Below are 22,529 nucleotides of genomic sequence, written 5' to 3'. Positions count from 1 at the left end.
TGGTGGAACATAAAAAGAGTCATAAGGAACTGGGTTTGGTTGTTAGCTCTTGGGTAAATCAAGTAACTTTTCTGAGCCTCAGTTTTATTTTCTATAAAACAGGGATAATGATACCTCTCCTACCTTGGTTGTTCCAGGGAATAAAATGCTGTATCAATAAAAGTCTTTATTACCTATGCATGTATGTGGGCAGAAGAAAGGGCAGATCATTGAGCAAACATCTAAGGAAAAGCAAAGGGCTTGAAGTCAAGGAAACAGATTGAGGGGGCTAGTTTTGGGCTGAGTAGAAAAACCCTTTCCTCTGAAAGAAGACAAAAAAGGACAGTTAAGGAGGGAGATATAAATGGAGGCAGTGAAGTAAAAATTTAGTAGATCAAAAACTGAATTTATAGCCAGGACAAATGGCTTACATAACGGTTCTGCCACTTGCTAGTTAAGTGGGCAAGAGAAAGAGTCACCAGAGAGTAACAAATTAAAAAGACAATGAAGAACAAGGAGATAATTAAGCAGTGAATAACTGAGAAAATAAGATTCCAGAGGAAAGCAAAAAGAAAGGGCTCAAGGGAACAAGAATATTTGTTGAAGTGGAATGAACTGTCCAAGTGTGGGTGAGTCACTTACCCTCTAGTACAGTATTTTCCTTAGCTACAAGCTGGGGATAATATTTAGACTCCCTACTTCACAGAATGTTTGGAAGCAAAGCAAGTAGCAAGCGCTACATAGATGTCAGCTATTTTAGGAACACGGGAACATAAAACCATAAGGAGAAGCTGGAAGAAACCTTAGAAATCACCTAGCCCAACCCTCCACTTTACAGATGAGGTAAGAGAGGCTCATAGAGGCTCATTGGTTTAAGGTGACACAGACAGTAAGGAGTAGGGAGAAGTGGCATTTAAAGTCAGGTCCTCAGACTCCAAATCCAGTGCTATTATTATTATTTGTATTCCTAAGGTGGAAAGCTGGGAAAATGTGATTGGAAAGGCTTTGATGTAGCATGATCAAGTGGAAAACAATGTTTATATTATACCACTAGTTAGAACTCAGCTTTTCTCTAAGTCTTTATTATCTATGCAAGTATGTGGGCGAAAGAAAGGGTAGATCACTGAGCAAGCATTCTAAAGATAAGCAAAGGGCTTGAAGTTAAAGAAACATATTAAAAATGCTTTAACCCACCTACTCTTAATACATTAACCTAATATATCTATTGCTATTAAATATCAGTATAAGGAAATAAGAATGTAAGACAATAAAGAGGTGCTCTTAGACAACAATGCGTAGGGTGGGGACACACATTCTACTGGAATTTCACTTTCCATATTCAGAAGTTCTGGACAGTCCTCTACTATTATTTTCCTCATTACACTGTTAAGGCTTTTTGCCCTGTCAGATTGTTCTGGGAGTATTATGATCCTTAGGTTGTCTCTGTGCATCCTGTCTTTGAGGTCTCTATGTTTTGCTTGCATAGTGAGCACATTTTCTTTCAATGTTCTTGTTTTTTTGCCTCTCTTCTTCCAGACTGTCTTTCACTTCTGTGTATTTGCATTCCCAATCTATTATTCTCTCTTTGGTGGGGTTTACCATTGCAGATTCAAGTTTTTCTATTCTGCTCATTATTTTTGCTGTGCAGGACATAAATTATGTTTTCAGAAGAGTCATTTAAACCACCCAGTTCTCCTCAACTTCCACAAGGTTTTCTGTCTCATCAAGTGTTGGATCATTTTCCTTTGTTTTGCGGTATTTATTCAGAGTCCTGATTTCCTTTACTAGATCTGGAGGCCATACTTCCTTTGTTGTTCTTGTTCGTCATTGATTTATCTGCTTATGTTAAAAGTCTTTGAGATTTCTTCTTCCTGGAAACTTTGCACTTTCAACCTGTTCCCCTCCCTACCTCCCTCTCCATCCCCCCACCCTTATTTTCCTTATTGCTCACTTCTGACTCCCTTCCCCTCTCATGATGGTTTCTTTGGGGACTGGATCTCAAAGCATCTCAGCCTCCTCCCGTGTTGGGTAATTCACAATTCACCGGACTAAGTGTCTGCCCCAAATGCCTTTCAGGTGATCTGAACTGTACCCTAGATACTGCGCTTTTGCCTCAGGCTTGATGGAATACTGCACAGTTCACCAAGCGCATTTTCCTGGCAGTTCAGTGCTTTGCAGCATTGGTAGTTTCAGGTTGTAGCCCCTGGTAGGCTGTTGCTCATGAAGGGCTGTGGCCAAGCTGGCTATTGAGGCCTGAGAAAACTTCTATAGCCTGATCTCCATAGCACTGGAAATGAGGGCAGGAAGAGATGGGAGGCAGGGGGCGTGGTGTAAGGATGGGTTCTGATATAAACCTGTGTTGTATCCTTGGGTTTGCTAGTGTGGTAGCCTGAGAGGTGGGGGGAGGGTTGTTCAGGGAACTCAAGGTCAGTGAGCATCATCAATTCCTGGATTTTTATTATTTCTTTTTAACCCTGGTTTGGATTCTTGATCCCAGACCATAGAAACAACTAAAGTTGCTTTATCTTTGGTGCATAATTTCTGTTTTGGAGAGGTTTGAGAGGTCATGGGGATGACCTTGTTGCTCATGTGACCCAGAAATGGGATACATGTTCTCATAAATGGTCTTTTAAGTCCATATAAGAGGCATATGGACTCCAAGGCAGGAAGAAATGGGTTCAAATCCCACCTCTGACACATGCTGGCTATGTAATCCCAGGAGTCACTAAACTACTCAGTACCCCAGGGACTCTAAGACTGCAAATTACAAAGAAGGTTCTATAATAACAATAATAATGACAATGATAATGATGATTATGGCTAGTATTTATATAGTGCCTTAAGGTTTACAAAGTGAGTTACAAATACTATTATATTTTATCCTTATAATACCCCTTGGACATAGATACTATTATGATGACTACTTTACAAATGTGGAAGCTGAGGCATATAGCTGCTAAGTGACATGCTCCAAGTTATAGCGCTAGTGTCTAAAGCCAGATTTGAGTTCAGGTCTTCCTGACTCCAGGCTCAGCATTCTATCCACTGTGCCACTTAGCTGTCCCAAACTGCATTTGTGGAGTAAGTTTCTCACTGGGAGCTCCCTACACTGATGAATTACACACAATGAAGAGGTCTGGTACTCGACCCTGCTCCACAAAAAAAGGAACATGTTTATAAATATGGAAGATAACAAGGATGGTAAAGATTATTTTCTTTTTAAAAAAATTTTTAAAAAGAATACCTACTATTAATCAATAACCGTTAAAGTAACAGTAGCAGTTTAAATAAAACCTAAAGTGGGGAAGGTACCCATTCTTACAACACATAGACTTTAAGCATGAAGAATACTGATTCTATTATAAGGATGATTTAATTATAGGAAAAAGTTAGGGGCAAATAATTATTTTACTACTTGCCATCACTTGGAGTAAAGGAAGTTCATATTCCAAACCAACAAAAAGAATTCATTTTGTCAGAAGCAAATTATATAATATAAAATGAATAATCATTTATATTCTTAACAACAGCTTGGGTTTTGTTCAATTCAATAAAATAGAATAATTATGGGACTTACCACTGGGTCATATTCCCAAAGCTGGTTGCCTTTAAGATGGTGGCATTTGAGCATTGTGACTGGGCCATTAAGTTTGGAGACATCTAAACACAAGTCATCTGTGCGGATTTCTTTGTTAGCAGTATAGGAGAAAACCTTAAAAAACAAAACAAAACACAGCCATTAGATTCATACAGAATTTCAGAGTTGGAAGGACCTTCACAGACCATTTAGTTCAACCCCCTCAACAAGTAGTCATCTGTTTTTTCTTTAAAGTTTCTCAGTGAAGGAAAATCCGCTGTCTCCTGAACAAAGGAATGAAAAAGCATTTATTAAGTGCTTATTATGTGCAAAGCATTAGGCAACCCCATTCTACATAGGAAGTTTTTCTTGACAGGTAGCCTAATTTTGCCTCTGCAGTTTCCACTCGTTGCTCCTACTCCTACTCTCTGGGGCCAAGTAGAACCAATCTAGTCCCTCTTCAAATACTTGGAGACTGCTATCGTGTCATATCTTCTCCAGACTAAATAGTCCCAGTTTCTAAAACTTGTCCCAATATAGCTGAAGAACCTGAGGCTTCTCAATGCTATAAGTACCTTCCACTGGGCATGCTAGTTTATCAGTGTCCTTAAAATGTCGTTTCCAGAACTGAATGCAATATTTTAGATATGATTGGATTGGGCCAGGGCACAATACAGCGGAACAATCATCTCCCCTACTCCTGGATACGATGCTACTTTAATGTTACCTACGATTACATTTGCTTTCCTGGATGTCATACTACACTGCAGATGCATATTGATCTTGCAGTTTACTAAAATATCTTTTTTTCAGATAAATTATTATCTAGCCTTCTCTTCCCTATCCTTAACTTTTGAAGTTGATTTTTTTTAACCCAACCCTGTCTTTACATTTATCCTGATTAAATTTTATTTTAAATATTTGAATTGACTTGCCAAGATCTTTTTGATACCTAATTTTGTTATCCAAGTTACTACATCATAGGATTATAGATTCAGAATGGTAAGGGACCTATGAAGTCACTGAGTTCAACTCCTTCATTTTAGAGAGAAATAAACTAATAGACTGAAAAGCCTGCCCAGAGTCACAATCTAGTAAGCACCTGAGGTGTGATTTACAACTCAAGATCAAAGATCTAGAGCTGGAAGAGACCCTTAGAGGTTATCTAGCCTGAGCCTTTAAATGTATAAATGAGAAAAATTAAGCCCAGAAAGGTTAAGTGACTTGTTCAAGACCATAGGGTAGGACTTAAACCCAGTCCTCAGAATACAGAACCAGTAAAATAAGTGTTGGGGAGGGGTAGGGGTGGGAGCAGAGCCAAGACGGAGGCTGGAAAGCAGGGACTTGCTTAAGCTCTCCCCCAAATCCCTCCAAACACCTGTAATAAATGGCTCTGAACAAATTCTAGAGCTGTGGACCCCACAAAATAGCAGAGGGAAACAGGTCTCCAGCCCAGGAGAGCCTGGATAGTCACCAGGAAGGGTCACATGGTGCTGAGAGCGGAGGGCAGCCCAAGGAGGGCCATGCCGGGACAGACCAGACACTGAGTCAGCCAGCCGGAACAGGCCTTGGGGCCATGAAACAGTGAGCTGTGGCAGTTACCAGACTTCTCAACCCACAAACGCCAAAGAGCAGGTTAGGGGGAAACTGTGGGTCTGAGTACAGAGCGGTCCAGCCGCCAGCTCTGGGGGTGGACAAAGTGGTGCAGCGGTGGCAGCAGCAGCAGCAGGAAGCACCTAAAACTGCTTCCTGAGGCGCTGGCTCACACAGTGGGAGGAATCTAGCAGCAGATCAGAGCAGGAGTACAAGGAGCGCTTTGTGGGCACAAAGGCAGATTCTCTTGCTGCGCCCTGCTTGGATCTGTATTGTGGTCCTGGTGGGCGGTTCGTGGGGGAGGAGAAGCACTGCTGTGACAGAGCCTGGGGTGACAGTGGAGTAGAAGTAGCTCTGAAAACAGCAGTGCTTGGACCCTAAAGCTTGTGACAAAGTACTGTCTACTTTACAAGCAGTCATATATCCTGACAAAAAGCTCGAGGGTCAAGTAGTTGGCTGGGAACATGAACAGGCAGCAAAAATGTACCCAGACTCAAACTCTAAATTCCTTTTTTGGTGACAAAGAACACCAAAACATACAGCCAGAAGTCAATAAAGTCAAAGAGCCTACATCAAAAGCCTCTGAGAAAATATGAACTGGGCTCAGGCCATGGAAGAGCTCAAAAAGGATTTGGAAAAGCAAGTTAGAGAAATAGAGGAAAAATTGGGAAGAGAAATGAGAAGTGATGCAAGAAAACCATGAAAAACAAGTCAATGACTGGCTAAAGGAGACCCCAAAAAATACTGAAGAAAATAACATCTTAAAGAATAGACTAACCCAAACATCAAAAGAGCTCCAAAAAGCCAATAAGGAGAAGAATGCCTTGAAAGGCAGAATTAGCCAAATGGAAAAAGAAGTCCAAAAGACCACTGAAGAAAATACTACCTTAAAAATTAGATTGGAGCAAGTGGAAGCTAGTGACTTTATGAGAAACCATGACATTATAAAACAGAACCAAAGGCATGAAAAAATGGAAGACAATGTGGAATATCTCAAAACCACTGACCTGGAGAATAGATACAGGAGAGACAATTTAAAAATCATTGGACTACCTGAAAGCCATGATCAAAAAAACAGCCTAGATATCATCTTTCAAGAAATTATCAAGGATACTCTAGAGCCAGAGGGTAAAACAGAAATTGAAAGAATCCACCAATTGCCTCCTGAAAAAGATCCCAAAAAGAAAACTCCTAGGAATATTGTTGCCAAATTCCAGTTTTCAGGTCAAGGAGAAAATACTACAAGCAGCCAGAAAGAAACAATTTGAATACTGTGGAAACACAATCAGAATAACACAAGATCTAGCAGCTTCTACATTTAGGGACTGAAGGGCTTGGAATATGATATTCCGGACCTCAAAGGAGCTGGGATTAAAACCAAGAATCACCTATCCAGCAAAACTGAGTATAATGTTACAAGGCAAAATATGAACTTTCAATAAAATAGAGGACTTTCAAGCCCTCTCAGTGAAAAGACCAGAGCTGAATAGAAAATCTGACTTTCAAACAAGAATCAAGAGAAGCATGAAAAGGTAAACAAGAAAGAGAAATCACAAGGGATTTACTAAAGTTGAACTGTTATGTTTGCATTCCTACATGGAAAGATGATGGGTGTAATTCATGAAACCTTTCTCGGTATTAGGAGAGTAGCTACAGGGAATATAGACAGAGGGCACGGGATGAGTTGAATATGAAGGGACAATATCTAAAAAAAATGAAATAAATTTAAGGGATGAGAAAGGAATATATTGAGAGAGGGAGAAAGGAAGAGATAGAATGGCATAAATTATCTCACATAAAAGTGGCAAGAAAAAGCATTTCTGCTGGAAGGGAAGAAGGGGCAGGTGAGGGGGAATGAGAGAATCTTACTCTCGTCGGATACAACTAGAGGAGGGAATAACATACACACTCAATTGGGTATCTTACTCCACAGGAAAGTAAGGGGAAGGGGAATAAAAAAAAGGGGGATGAGAGAAGGGAGGGCAGATAGAGGGAGGAGGTAAGCAAAAGCAAACACCTTTGAAAAGGGACAGGGTCAAGGGAGAAAACTGAATAAAGGGGGACAGGATAGGATGGAAGGAAATATAGTTAGCCTTTCACAACATGAGCATTGTGGACGTGTTTTACATAATGACACATGGGTGATCTATGTTGAATTGCTTGCCTTCCTAGGGAGGGTGGGTGGGAAGGGAAGAGGGGAGAGAATTTGGAACTCACAATTTTAAAGGCAGATGCTCAAAAAATTTTTTTAAAAAAGTTGTTTTTTGCATGTAGCTGGGAAACAAGATATATAAGGAATGGGGCACAGAAATCTACCCTGTCCTACAAGAAAGTAAGGGGAAAGGGGATGGGGGGGAGTGGGGTAAAAGGGAGGAGGACTGACTGGGGAACAAGGCAATCAGAATATATGCCATCTTGGAGGGGGGGGGTAGAAATGGGGAGAAAATTTGTAACTCAAAATCTTGTGGAAATCAATGTTGAGAACTAAAATATTAAATAAAATCACTAATACATAAAAAAAGTAAGGGTTGGGCCCTTCCCTCTCCTTTTTCCATGGGACCCTCTGCTTCCTTCAGACTTGGAACTCCTCCATACAATCCCCAAAGAAAAGGTATAGGAGGAGTCTGGCAAAGAAGGGGATAGAATAAGAGGAAATTAGGATTAGAGGCTATATTAGAGACCAGCTAAATAGCTGTCCTTATCATCAACACTGTTATCAGTGATTTGGACGAAGATGTTTACCATACTTGTAGAAGGGAAGGAAAGCTAATATTTAGATAGAATCAATACTTAAAAAGATCAGAACAGGCTACAATATTGAGTGGAGATTAACAAAATGATTTTAATTGTGACAAATGTAAGGTTATTATTAAGCTTGAGCAGAATGACAGCACTAGTACAGGATAGGGAAGACTGTGAGCTTAACAAGCAGTTTCAATGAAAAAGACATAGGGATTTTAGCCAACTGTGAACTCAATACAATTCAACAATGTGATATGATTACCTTGAACACTGGAATATGATTTAGAACAAGGGTGGTAACAATTCCACCATATTTTGCATTGATCAGTCCATAAATGAAATACTGTGTTTGGTTCTGGGAAGCACAGTAAGGACAATGAAAAATTAGAGTATACTAAGAAGGAGAAAACCCACATGTTAAATGGCCTAATTTCAAGGATGAATTGAAAGTCAGACTGAAGAAGAGAAAATTTTAGCTGGTACATGCTAGCAAGTCTTCAAATATTTGCTCATGTGGATGAGCAAACAATTATCTGGAAGGCAAAACTAATACCAAAGATTGGAAATTACAGACAAACTAGTTTTGGATAAAGAAAAGTAACAATTAAATATGGAGGGGGGCCAAAACTGACTTCATTAGTGTAGGAAACTTACTCCAGCAAACTGCAGGTTGGCAAATTTCCTGTACCTTAGAAAAATTCCTAGAGTACTGAGAAATTAATTGATTTACCTAGGGTCACAGAGCCATATATGTCAGAGCTGCACCAGAACCCAAGTTTTCTGGCTTTGAAGCTAGGTCTCCATCCACTGTTATAATGCCTCATCAAAAAAGGAATTGGGCCATTTTATGAAGTAATGAGCTCCTTGTCATTGGAAGAGTTCAAATAATTAAAGTCTGAAACCCTTAGAGATTCCAGCAGCCCCAGGAGACTGAGATAGATGACCTTTAATGTCCCTTTCAAACTCTTGCCATTCTATAGTTAGTTAGAGAAAACAAAGAGGGTTTTTATAAATACAAAGAGCTTATTATGAAGGGTACACATTAGCTTAACTAAAGAGAAAGCAAATATCTTGCATCAGCAATATAAATAATTAACACAAAGAGTCTTTTGAAAGATAGCTTCAATTTAATACCTGTAAGATTCACATTCAGTCTACCAACAGGTCTTCATTCATTCCTCTTAATAAAAGTAGGGGAAGTATTTTCTGAAAATGATTATATAAATAAAAAGGATAGAACTTTAATTCAAATTCTAAAAATTCCTCTCCATGCCTTATCATACTCACCTGATTGCCTCCCATACCATGACAGTTAAAAATTCCTACTTTTTCATTTTCTTTCCTTGCCATGTTATCTAGACACTGATTTGTTTCCACGTTTCGGATCTGTAAATAAAATAGATAATGATGGAAAGCTGTGGAACTTAAGAAAAATAAAACCAAGCCCAAATAACCAGATATCTCTAGCATATGCCAAATCACAAAGGGTTTAGTTTGAGAGAACTACGGCTATTTATTTATAATTCTTTGGTTTACTTCCTTTCCTCCCATTCTTTTTGTCCCATACCTGGTGCAATGTACCACTTGGAGGCAAGGGTTCAGATAAATTATTACTTTAATAAAAAAAATACTTTATGACCCTGAAGTAGAAGCAGCTCCCCTCCCCCTGCCTCAGGAGTAAACAGTTAAACAAAGAAGTGGGGGGGGTGTCTCACAAACTTTACCCTTAAATCACAGGGATCCTTACATATTCCTTGCCCACAAAGCCCACAGTCAGGTTCCAGGTTTCGGGAATAGCTAGCGCTAGGTACCAGGATGGGAGATGGACTGTCATGTGTGAGGAATAGCATGTAGGCCAGTGCAGCTCGATGACAGAGACTGGAGGAAGGTAAAGCATAAGAAGAATAGAAAGGTAGGAAAAGACCAGGGAGTGATGGGCTTTAAATGCCTTTGATCCTGGATGCATTAGAGAGCCGATGGAGTTTAGTGAGTGTGTTTGTGAGGTAATACGCTCAGACCTACACTTTTGGTAGCAGAGTGGAAAATGGATTGGAGTTGGGAGACATCAGGCAGAAAGAGCAATGAAAAGGTCACTTCAACAGTCTAGGTGAGAGGTGACAAGGGCCTGATTTATGGCAGTGGCTGGTGAATGCAGAGAGAAGGGGAAGAATGTAAGAGATGTTGTAAATGTAGAAATGACAAGATTGGGCACTAGGTCTGGATATGGGGGGTGAGACTGAAGAGTCTAGAATGATACCAAAGGTGCAAGCTTTAGTGAATGGAAAGATGGTAAAGCCTCTAACTGTTACTGGAAGGTAGGGAAGAAGGAGGATTTTAGGGGAACTATAATGAATTGTTTTGGATGTGTTGTTTGAAATGCCTATATGATAGGCATTGAGATATCTGAGATATTCAACAGATAATTCACGATGTGGGACATTCATGGATAGTAGTCATAACCTAGATGAAAACCCAGCAAAACAGAGAGAGCAGTCAAAAACCAGGACAGAGTGGTGTCATGAAAACCTAGAAAAAGGTAATCAAATGCTCCAGAAAAGTCAAGACAGATGATCTGCTAATTAAGAGACCACTGTTAACTTTGGAGAAGGCAATTTGAGGTAAGCAATGAAATCTGAATGAGAGAAAAGAAACTGGAAGCACTTACTGTGAACAACTTTCTCAAGGATTGTAGCTAAAGAGGGGAAAGATACAGGATAATAGTTAGTGGAGATGGCCAGATCAGTGAGTTTTTTTCAAGAGAAGGGTAGAATTGGGCATGTCTGTAGTCAGCAAGGAAGAAGCCATTAGATGGGAAGAGAATAAAGATTAGAGAAAGAGGGAGGATGAAAGAGGAGCCAATGGGCTAGAGAAAAGATGGGAAGGGAGGCGATCAAAGGCATGTGTAAAGGGATGGCTTTGGCAAGGAGAAGACTTGCCTTCATCAGAGACAGTCATGGAGGAGATGATGGGGAAGGTATCTGAAAAGAGGGAGCTCTCAGTGAATGGCATCAATTTTCTACGCAAAGTCTCATTCTCAAACCAACTAGTTTAAGGACTATGGGTGACCCTGGACTAAAAAAAAATACCCTAAAAACTCCAAGATAATACAAAAACTACCAGTATAATAACTGACAAGAGGCGAATTTTTCCAACTTTAGAGAAAATTCCCTAACTAAAACTGAATTACTTGGATTAGATGATCTTCAAGATCTCTTCTAGCTCTAAAATTCACTTTCTAACCTCGGTCATACACTCTATCATTTTCCAAGTAATTTTTTTTTTACCAAGAGCAAAAAGATAATGTCCAAATGGAAAATATCAATGGTGTGCCTATGCAGTTATAAATAGTCTACTTTGAATCATTTTGCAAGTTTTATATTTCTTTATTCACATATTTGTTTGTTTGTTTGTGTAAAGATAACCAGAACTATGAATACTTTCACTAACAAATCAGTAAAACTAACTCAGAAACATAAAGAAGGAAAAAATGCGAAAGGAGAGAGCATATTCTATACATAACTGTATTTTAAATTTAATTGCATGGTATAGGAAGAATAATTAAATTAACCACTTAAGACAAACCCGAGAGAAAGGTTATCTTAAATTTTTTTTTCAGTTAAAAAAAGTACTGAGGCAGAGTAACTTTTTATTGTTTTAACATGTACCTAGGTAAAAAATTATTTTAATTTCAAGTCCTGGGCTTGAAATCTATCTATAATACCATGATACAATAAAAATAACTATCCAGTGACACTGACTTAAAGTAATCACATTTTGACATCTTCATAAGAGACATAATTGTCTGATAACATGGATATTTCAGTATATGTAGTTCTAATAAGAAAGGATTCCTTTGGCACTGAAGGATTCAATCATTATCATATTAGATAAAGATGAGATACTAGCAAATATATAATATAAAAATTTGTTACCTCTCCCAAAGAAAAATAATGGCGTGGAATTTGAGAATCAGGATAAACATTCTCCAGGTACCATGAAAAAGGTTTGCACTGTAGTTTGTGCCTTAGCCCAACTCTTGTTGATATGTCTCCATAATCTACCTTTGTTACTCCTGTTGAGATAAATAAACGAATTTTCAGTAAGTTACAAAATAATTTGCTTTAGCACATCTAACAAGTCGGGTGAATAAGGCTAGAGATGGGGGGAAAGAGGAGGAAAGAAGAAAGAAGGTATCACTAGAGGTGTACCATTGTCTTACTGACTTATAATGAACACTATTAACAAAATATTATTGAATTGAGGCAGCTAGGTGGTACAGCACATAGTGCTTGACTTTCAGTCAGGAAAAACCAAGTTAAAATCTTGCCTCAGACACGTACTAGCTGTGTGTCTTTGGGTAAGTCACTTAACCTGTTTGCCTAGGTTTTATCAGTAAAATTGGGATAATAAGAGCATCCAACTCCCAGGACTATTGTGAGACTAAAATGAGATGATATTTGTAAAGTACTTTGTAAACCTTAAACATTACATAAATCCTGGCTATTATTATTATATTAACTGTCCATTCTGAGTTTCTCTGAAAAACTTAAATTCATATGTGAAAGTGTGGTGACTTAAACTGTATTTAAACCAGATAATGATATTTGATATTAGAAACCTCCAAAATACAATAAAGGCAAAAAGTCAAGAATTACTTCTCAGCATAATCAAATGACAAAACAAAATAACAGGAAATATGATGAAATTGTCAGTGGCTATGAAGTCTATTCTCAACTCTCTAATTGTTCCCCTTGGTAATCTCATTCACTCCCATGTCTTCAGTAATTCCTTATTGCCTCTAAGATAAACTATAAACTCCTGTTTAGCTTTTTAAAATTAAATTTAAGCAAAACAAATTACTGTACTGGACATGTTAAAAAATGTTTCATTTTGCACCCCGAGTCTATCATCTTTCTGTTGGAAAGTGGGTAGGCAGCATGTTTCATCACTGGTTGTCTGGAGTCATGGTTGGTTACTGTGTGGATCAGAGTTCTTAAATCTTTCAAAGTTGCTTGTCTTTACAGGGTGGATGTTACTGTATAAACTGTTCTCTTGATTCTGCTCACTTCACTCTGTATTAGTTTATACAAGTGTTCATTAAAGTTTTCACAGGTTTCTATGAAACCATCACTTTCATTATTTCTTAAAACATAACATTTCATTATATTTGTATGTCATAATTGGTTCAGACATTTTCCAATTGATAAACACCCCCTAAGTTTCCAGTTCTGTGCTACCACAAAAAGAGCTGCTACAGTATTTTTGTTCATATGGATCCTTTTCCTTTTTTAAAAAATTATGTTTCTGGAGTCTAAACTTAGTATCGCTTGATTAAAAGGTATGCATAGTTTTGCAGCTCTTGGGGCAGTTGAATATGGCTTTCAAGAATGGCTGGAATTGTTCATTATTCTAGCAGAATTTCATTATTGTGCCTATTTTCCTGTAGCCCCTCCAAAATTTATTTCCTTTTTGTCAATTTTGTTAATCTGATTTTTTCTAATTATCGGTGATATGGAGCCTACTTTTCACATGGCTATTGAATGTTTGGATTTCTTCCCCTGAGAACTGCCTGTTCATATCCACTGACCATTTATCAATTGGGAAATGGCTCTTATTCTTATAAATTTGAATCAGTAACTTCCTATCTTGGAAATGAGACTTTTTTTAGAGAAACTTACTGCAATTTTTTCCCTAATTGCCTATTTCTCTTCTGATTTTTAGCTGAATTGGATTTTTTTGTACAAAAACTTTTTAATTTTATGTAATCAACATTGCCCATTTTATCTTCTGTGCTTTGGTTAGCTTTTAAAGCCCTTCACAATCTGGCACAAAGCTATCTTTCCAGTCTCACAGTTATTATTCTTTCTCCTCAACTCTGTAATGTAGCCTGATTGGCCTTTTATCTGTTCCCCAGGTATGATGCTTCATCTCCTTTCTCTATGCCTTTGTCCTGGCTGTTCCCCATGCCAAACATGCACTCCCTCCTCATTTCTGCCACACAGAATCCCTCTTTTCCTTCAAGAAGCAGCTCAAACACGGCCTTCTAAATGAAGCTTTTTCCAAACTCAACTGCTAGTTTCCTCTTTCTCAAACCATTTTGTTAGTACTTTGCATTTATTCTCTTTACACTTATTTTGTTGCCTCCCCTGTTAGAATGTAAGCTATGTGAGAGTAGGAACTGTTTCATTCCCTGTATTTGTAGCCCCAAAATATGGGATGTGTTCACTAGCTGAGCTCAATGCCTGAGAGGGTTAAGTAGTTAATACTTATTGATTGATTCTCTCTCTCCCTCCCTCAGATTTTCCTAGAATATTTTATATGTCTTTTGCCTTTACCTCATCACATTCTATCTTACAAAATACTTATTTGTGTTCATTCTACATCTCCTATTCTTATTAGATTCCAATTTTTGTATCCCCAATACCTAGCACAGTGCCTTGAAGATATGGTCTCATTCAAGTCAATGGTAGATTTATAGGCACTTGAATGATCATATATAAAGAGTGATGACAAAGAGATTGATTCAGTCCAATTCAAACATTCATTTTCTTGTATTATCTGTTTCCTGATGTATATCCGTAGTAGACTACAAGCTCCTTGAGGGCAAGGACTAGTTAATTTTTTTATCTCTGTATCCTTAGTGACCATCATAAATCTTATATATTATAAATACTTAATAAGTGTTTTAAATTAATTGATAGATGCTGATATGTAAAGAACTCCTTGGAGGATTAACAGAAAACCCATCCTCTTCCCATTAAACATTTTTGTTGAAGACTTGGGTGAATAAACAGAAAAGATGCTTTTAAAATAGCTAGCAAATAACTTGAATGTCAGAATCCTAATTCAAACATATTTGAAAAGGATAGCTTTAAGCTAACAAGATGAAACTGAAGGAAGATAAATGTAATGTCTTGTGCTGATAATAAAATAAATCTATTGCATTAACACAGGACAGGACAAACCAGGCTTGACAGAAGTTCATGTGAAAATAAGTTGGCCACTTAATTGAAAAAAGCTCAGGATATACCAACAATGTGATGTAGCTGCTTAAAAATACCAAAACAAAAAAAACTCAGCAGACCTTTTTGGGGGGAGGGGGCGGGGAGGGAGTACAGATCTGTAACTTCATCAGTGTAGGGGACTTTTGGTGAGAAACTTCCTTTAACAATGCTAACACGCACCTTTTCTGCAACTTTAGGAGTCTTAGACAGTTGTCTGGGGGCACTAAACAACTAAATAACTTGCCCAGGATCATACAGCCAATATGTGTTAGAGGAAGGACTGGAACCCAGCTCTTGCCAAGTCAGAAGCTGGCTCTTTATTCACTATGCTTCACACAATAGAAGTATGTGCTCACATCAAGGGAAGTAAATGGACAATGAGGATAGTAAAGAGTACCAAAACTATTTTATATGAAGTGTGATTCAGCGAATCAAGAATACTTAGCCTAGAGCTAAGAAAAGATTTAAAGAGTAACACAGAATCACAGAATTTTAGAGGTGAAAGGGACCATAGTAGCCATCCAGTATAAACAATACAAGAAAATAATTCTCACTATATATTTAATAATGGTCAGTCTCTGATTGAATCTCTCCAATGACAGTCCAGTACTATCTCAAGACAGGATGTATCACACTTGGATAGCTACAACGTAGTTTACAGAATTTTTTTCTTTTATATCAAGCCTGAATTTTCTTCCTTGCAACCACCCATAGCTTAGTTTTGCCCTCTAGGGCCAAAGAGAACCAATCTAATCCCTATTCCACAGCCTTTCAAATACATAACAGCTGTGATATCTCCTCAGTGTCTTCCCTCCTCCAAACTAAATATTCCCAATTCCTTCAACCAAAGCTCTTCACTATCTTGATCACTTTCTTTTGGATGCAGATTGTAAAACTGAAAATCGATTAATTCAATTTTGCTAAGAATTAATTCAAGCTAGATTTAATATTTTCTTTTACAGTTCCTTTCCTTTGTAAACTTCACCTACCACCCACATCCAAGAGAAACTTGCTACCTCTGTAACTCCACTCACATCCACTTTGCACAGAAACTTGATTAACCTAAAAGGTCAAATCTCACCAGTATAAACTACTGTAGGCCACAGACTAAGCTCATCACCAGAGAACCTTCACCTTGTGACTTGAATCACTGTCTTGACAGTGGGTTAAGAGGGTTTCAGAAGGGGAGGTCCAAATAATGTAATCTCAATTCTGATTATGTCATCAATAGCCAATTAGAAGACACACCTATTTGCTTAAGATTTTGCTCTCTCATCTTGCTAACTTATAAAGACCCTGTCAGTGCTCACTCAAGGTCTTTGGTCATTGAGAGAGGCCATCAATCCAATTTACTGGCTACTGCTAGCCTAACTAATAAGTTGATTGTGCTTGGAATTGTGCTTGTCTCTCAGAATTTAAATCATGACATAGTAAATGTCCTTTGGAAACTGTGGTGCTCCTAACTGAACACAATACTTGAGATAAGATCCAACCAGGAAAGAATACTGTGTCACAGTTCTTAAAAGCTATAATTTGCAATGTAGCCTCAGACTTTTACAAACTGTGTGATCCTAGGCAAGTCATTTAAATTCTGTTTGCCTCAGTTTTCTCACCTAAAAAATACAGATAATAATACCACCTACCTAATAAGGCTGTGGTGGGAATTAAATGAGGTATCTGTAAAAACACTTAGCATAATGCCTGAAACATAGGAGGCACTTAACAGATTTCTTGTTTTCTTCTCTGACCCTTTAATTACATTTACGAATTTTATTTTGTTATAGATTCAGCCCAATAGTCTTGCCTACCACAGTCACTTTGGATCTTGACTCTGTCATCCGGTATGTTAGTTATCCTTCCCAACTTTCTGTCATTTTCAAATTTTAAAATGTTAATTAGGTCAAGTATAAATATACCGGCATTTCAATGGAGACCTCTTTACAAGTTGACACTGAATCATTAACGACTAATCTCAGTCCAGCCATGATAGATTATCTTTAAATATCTGAAAGTCTGTCATGGAAAAGAAGAATTAAAGTTGTACTTAAAATTTTTTTTTTCAATATGCAAAAATCTGCTTTCTCTCCTTCCTACCCCAATCCTCCTTGTTCTGCCAATTGAGAACAAAAACCAACAAACAAAAAACCCCAAAACCCTGTTATAAACATGTAGAGTCAGGCAAAACAGATTTAGACATTAGACACATATATGTCATTATGCACTGAGTCCTTTACCTATCAGGAGATCAGTAGCATGTTTTATCATTGGTCATAGTTGGTTATGCTCATCAGACTTCCTAATTCTCTCAAAGTTGTTTGCTTTTACCACATTGGTGTCATTGTGTAAAATGTTCTCCTGTTTATGTTCACTTCACTCTGCATCAATTCATATAAACCTTCCCACTGAAACTACCCCCCCTTATAATTTCTGAAGGTACAATAATGTTCTATTATACTTATATACCATAAATAGTTCAGCCATTCCCCAAATGATGGGCACCTGTTAAGGTTCCCATTTTCTACCAGCTCACAAAGTTATAAATATTTCTGTATATCCTGGTCTTTTCATAAAGAATGCTCAGAAGTCCTCAATTTCACTAACAGTGCATGTTTCCCTCAGTAAGATTATAGTTTTGCTGTATAAGTTATGCTTAGATGTAAGCCTATACACTTGCCTAGCAGAATATGATACTCTAAGCTCTCTCCTCCTTTATTGTAGTGGATGCTAAATAGTGTGTAATCCTGCTTGTGGCTTCTCAGTACTTGAATTCTTTCTAGCTGCTTGCAGTATTTTTTTCTTTTAACTCAAAGTTCTGGATGTTGGCTATAATATTCGTGGGAGTTTTAATTTGGAGGTTTCTTTCAGGTGGTGACCCACAGAATCTATTTCCACTTTGCCCTCTGATTCTAAGATATGTCAGTGTTTTTTGTGAACATTGAAATACAATGATTAAGTTTGTTTTTGATCCTAGCTTTCAAGTAGTTCAATGATTCTTAATTTTTTTTCTCCTTAATCTGTCTTCCAGATCAGTTGTTTTGCTATGAAATGCCTGCTCCAATGTTTGTGAGGTCTTTTCCATGTCACCCTAGGAATTTGTCACCAATTATGCTGGAAACATTCACCTAGTTCTCTTCACATTATGTAGATACCAATAGAATAGACAGACTGTTCATCAGTCTTGCTCTTGGTTACATGACTGACCCATCTTTTATCCCCTCTTCAGTCATACATTTATCTGATGATATCTTTTACATCACTTCTGCACAATTCTTCATTTGTGATGCATTATAGACTACTCATGTGTACCATATACTTCTCCATTATCCTTTGGTTCATCCTTAACTTTATTCTTAGGAGATGGTATTTATCTATGAATCTTAGCTATATATATCATCACTGGAATAATATTGGTGTATTATTCAGTAGTGTCTTGGTTCTGTGAGAAGCTTGGGATCATGAAAAGAACTCGGTAATTTTACAAAGGCAACATAGCTATCTTTTCTGTTTAATTCTGGACACTGTCCATTTGCAGCTTCTGTCCAAAATCTGTGTGTGTCTGCAAAAGCTCACAATAAACATTTTTCATCTACTTAATCATTCCTCAGTAAATTGTTAGGTTAAACTCTTTTGAGTGATTATAAATCTCATTTAGGAGAAATTTTCCTGGGCTTGACGTAATCGGCACAATGTATGTGAAAACTGTATCATCAGGAGGACACTGTGATTTTTAAGGAATTCCTCTTTGACTTGTACTCTGCACTGCACTTCCATGACAGGGGTGAACACCTTTGGTAAGCTTTATGCCTCAATGGAGAGGGAGCCAAAGTACTCTTTGCCATTACATCTTTAAGGAATCCTGTCTGAATCTGGCATGTTCACTGGAGATACTTTATTAAAAAGAGAGCCTTTATAGGGCCTTTAGGTCAGGTATTCTGCTCTAACCAATCAAATGCGTTTTAAAAACTCAATAAAAAATAAGCAACTGGGATCTTGTATTCACACTTTTCAGTCAATTGATGGGAGAGCTTATGGAAACCTAGATATTTCTTCTTAATGGATTCATCAAGGATGTCCTCAGTATGTATGCAGAATATACTCATAAAAACTGTGAATAGGTAGAAAAGTAGAGATATGGATCATTGGTTACTGATATTCTTTTAATCGTCTTTTGGTGGCAGGGAGGGGACAGGGAGGTATTAGAGACAAACCTTTTTCAACGCATTTGTGTAGCAACAATTAGGCTAGCAGCTGCTGTGGGGGTGAAAGACCAACACAAGCCCACAACAAGAACGCTGCCAGCACAGGTTCTTTTGATCTGCCCTACTAGGGAAAGTAACTTTAAGGGGTTAACAATCTTACTTCAATCCAACATCATTCACTTAGTTCAGGAGGAAAAGCCAGCAACCTGAACTTCAGAGCAAATACAAACAAGTTACAAACATAAACAATTTAAATAGACCAGATCACAATTCAGTTACCAAGAAACTGTCAAAATCTGGGTTCACAAGCTGGAGGGCTCTTAACTACAGCTGCCCAGAGTCTCCACATCAACACTCCTCCAAGAGTGAGAGCCTCCAGCAAACAACTCTGTTCTCTCTTTTTATACAGTCTTTAGATGTCATCAACCATCATCTGAGCCACTAGAACTTAGGTGCCTACCATTGGCTCTGGTCTTAGGGCCCTGAGGGCTTCAAGCCCACATTGGCTTACCACTATTGTAATTAGGGGTTTGGGCCTGGGGCTTTGTACCTAGTGTTTCAACAACCTGGCTAGCAGCTGCTGTGCAGGGTGTAAAATCAACAACAACCAGCTCACAGAACGCTGCAAAAGCCCAGGTTCTTTTGATCTGCTCTACTAAGAAAAGCAACATTAAGGGGTTAACAAGCTTACTTTAATCCAGCATACAAATACCATTCACTTAGTTCAGGGGAAAAAGCTAGCACCCTGAACTTCAGAGCAAATACAAACAAATTACTAACATGGACAGGCCAAATACAATTCATAGTTACCAACATCTAAGTTCAGCCCAGAAGCTCATAACAAGGGCTGGCCCAGAGTCACCCGTGCCACCACGGCTGTGGGTCAGAGCTCCAAAGAAGAGAAAGCCAACCCCTGGTTTTATACCTTTTTCAGGGTCAAGGGTAAGTCACACAAGCAACTCACCAATGTGACCTAAAATTGTCACAAAGATGTGACTTAAACCCACGTGGTCTAAAAGCCTCTGATGTCACAAACATGTCACTCAAACCCATGTAAACTAGGCTTTCCCTTGAGGCAAGGAGGTCACCAAGGACTCCTAATTTGATCAAGGAAATAAAGGCCAAACTCTTCAAGGGCACTTCGTTGAACTAAGTGCTAAGAGCTCATTTTGATTGATTTTGACTGCCAACACACCTAGTAAGGCTCAAAGACAATTAATTTAGCATCTAAAACAGTAAGAAAGTCCCACCTTAATTACCAATACAATTTGTTATCTAGTCTCTTTCATGTACCTCAAGAACTGACAACTTAAAGCCCTTAAACTTGTGCTACTTACCAGTACAGCCCTCCTTTCTATCAATTTTGATTAGCCTAAATGTTTTTTCATATCTCTGTTTTCTTCAGCACCATTTCCACTTCCTCAAGGAAGCCTATCTGGACTAGAGTTCACATTTGGCAGGTTTTGTTCTTAATGCTGAAGAATTAATAAGATTTCATAGATAAGTTTGGATTCTAAACTCAGATCACTCTTGGATGCCATTTTTCTTTGAAAGGTAAAGAGATCAAGTATTTGCTGACTGAGGCAGTTTCTAGAGAATTATGATAATTTAAAAAATTCTGTCATATAAATGTATAGATTTTAAGAGCATAAAATGAAAGAGAGAATGAAAATTATCAGTGTTGTTAAAGCTATGTGATAAAACACAAACACTTAAATTTACGTCTATTTTTTTTCCTTTTTGCAACATAAACAACAATCTTGTGCTAATTCTAGCTCTGCAAAACAGACAGCTCTATTCTAGGAGTACAATTATAATGAAGGCTTCACCAGCAGGGTATGATTTTCTGTCACTTAAAATGGGGAAGGGAAAGGTGCCAAAGTCAGTCAGGTAACAGTGTTTTCCATTTAAAGATATTAAGGGTGAATTCTTTGAATGTTGTATGTTTAACATTTTATTATATTATTTTATATGAAAAAATCATCATATTCAAGTGCACAGTTACAATTCTAAGGGAAAAGAGGTGCATGGCATACCCAAGGACTCAGGAAAGCCTATTATACCCTAAAAGAATGTTCTCTGTGTTTTCTAGATCATTAATTTGAATATGGAAATTCCAGAAATTTCTTTTTATCTGTAAGTCTCAAAAAGATATTCAATTAACAGTATTACCAAGTACTTACTGTCCTGTATAGTGTTTTTGGGACACTTTAAAGACATATACGATGCAGTTTCTATTCTCAATAGATCTCACACTAGAGGTGATGCAACTGTGGTATTCAAAGTTCAAAATGTAGCTAACCTGGGGAAATGATATAGAAGAAATTCTTGAATTCATCCATCCAAACTTCTGCAAGTCGTCGGTTATTTTTGTTGATGATCTGCCCTGTGCCTCCAGGAAATGTGTAAGGTGTAGCTTTCCGAAACACATGGCCAACATGTGAGCAGGTCACAATTTCTAAAGTGCCCCCACACTGCCAAATCTGAAAATAAATGAATACCATCTAAGAAGATACCTCTAGAATAACAGATGGAAAAAACCCGAAACAGTTACCTGATAATCTGACATTTTTCCTTTTAGGTAGATCAGTGTTTTCTGTTTAAATTCTGAACCACACACACTAGTAATTACAGAATCTTTTTAGCTTCTGTACACTTTCATAACATTAAGATATGCAATAAAATTGTGGTTCTTCTATTACCATCATTTAAATTGCCTCAGAAGCTTGTAGTTAAATAGGAAAGAGAAGGTCAAATAATTAAGGACATATAGAGTGTTATGTATTCAACATGAGATAAAGATACCACAAATTTAAGTCACAGATTGTCCTGTTAATACCCAGAAAAGGGAAATAACCACAAAAATTGAAACAATTGCCCATGAGCACCCTTCTTTTTTTCTTCTAAAAAGAATTTTTTTTAAAAATTCAACAGAAATAAAAAAAAAGCTTTGATACAAGCTACCATCATCACACTGGTTTTATGCCATTTTCTCCATTTAATCTAATTAGCCTACTCTTTTGACTTCTTTCAGGACCTATTTTCTTTAAATAAAAACTAAAATTTCCAGTTAATATATATCTAAAATATATTTTTACATCAATGTGCTTTAATGGTTTATTACTTTTGAAAATTTGCATATAGTTACATTTTTTAAAAATTCCATTCACAGAGTTGGGTGATTTTAATGGGCATGAAGTCTGAAAAGCTCCATATATGGTCCCAGCCTCTAGTGGAACCTAGTTATCTGAGAACCAGAGGCTTATCTTTTGCAGAATGGCACCAGGTAATGTGTTCTTTGGCCATGGCAACCCACAAAACAAAGGAGAATACAAATTGGTCCTTGATCCTAGTCAGCCCTTTTCTGCTGCTACAGTGATGGTAGCAGAGGCAAAGGGAGCAAGGTGGGCTGAGAATCACCCAGTTTACAGACTA

The 22,529-nt window shown here is 37.7% G+C and overlaps 1 protein-coding gene across 1 annotated transcript in view; it reads right to left on the bottom strand.

Annotated features, from left to right (window-relative positions):
* GALNT1 (polypeptide N-acetylgalactosaminyltransferase 1) overlaps nt 1–22,529 on the bottom strand; it is a 179,074-nt gene that overhangs the window by 5,768 nt on the left and 150,777 nt on the right. Inside the window, exons 8-11 of the mRNA XM_036765028.1 lie at nt 21,397–21,577; nt 11,824–11,963; nt 9,179–9,277; nt 3,557–3,691 (exon numbers count right to left, since the gene is read on the bottom strand). Coding sequence (XP_036620923.1) covers nt 3,557–3,691; nt 9,179–9,277; nt 11,824–11,963; nt 21,397–21,577 — 555 coding nt within the window. The remainder of the gene's footprint in view (nt 1–3,556; nt 3,692–9,178; nt 9,278–11,823; nt 11,964–21,396; nt 21,578–22,529) is intronic.

The sequence above is a fragment of the Trichosurus vulpecula genome, chromosome 1, assembly GCF_011100635.1.
Source record: "Trichosurus vulpecula isolate mTriVul1 chromosome 1, mTriVul1.pri, whole genome shotgun sequence".
NCBI classification, from domain to species: Eukaryota; Metazoa; Chordata; class Mammalia; order Diprotodontia; family Phalangeridae; genus Trichosurus; species Trichosurus vulpecula.
Note: the sequence above shows the minus strand (reverse complement) of the source record. Positions and strands in the feature narration are given on the sequence as shown.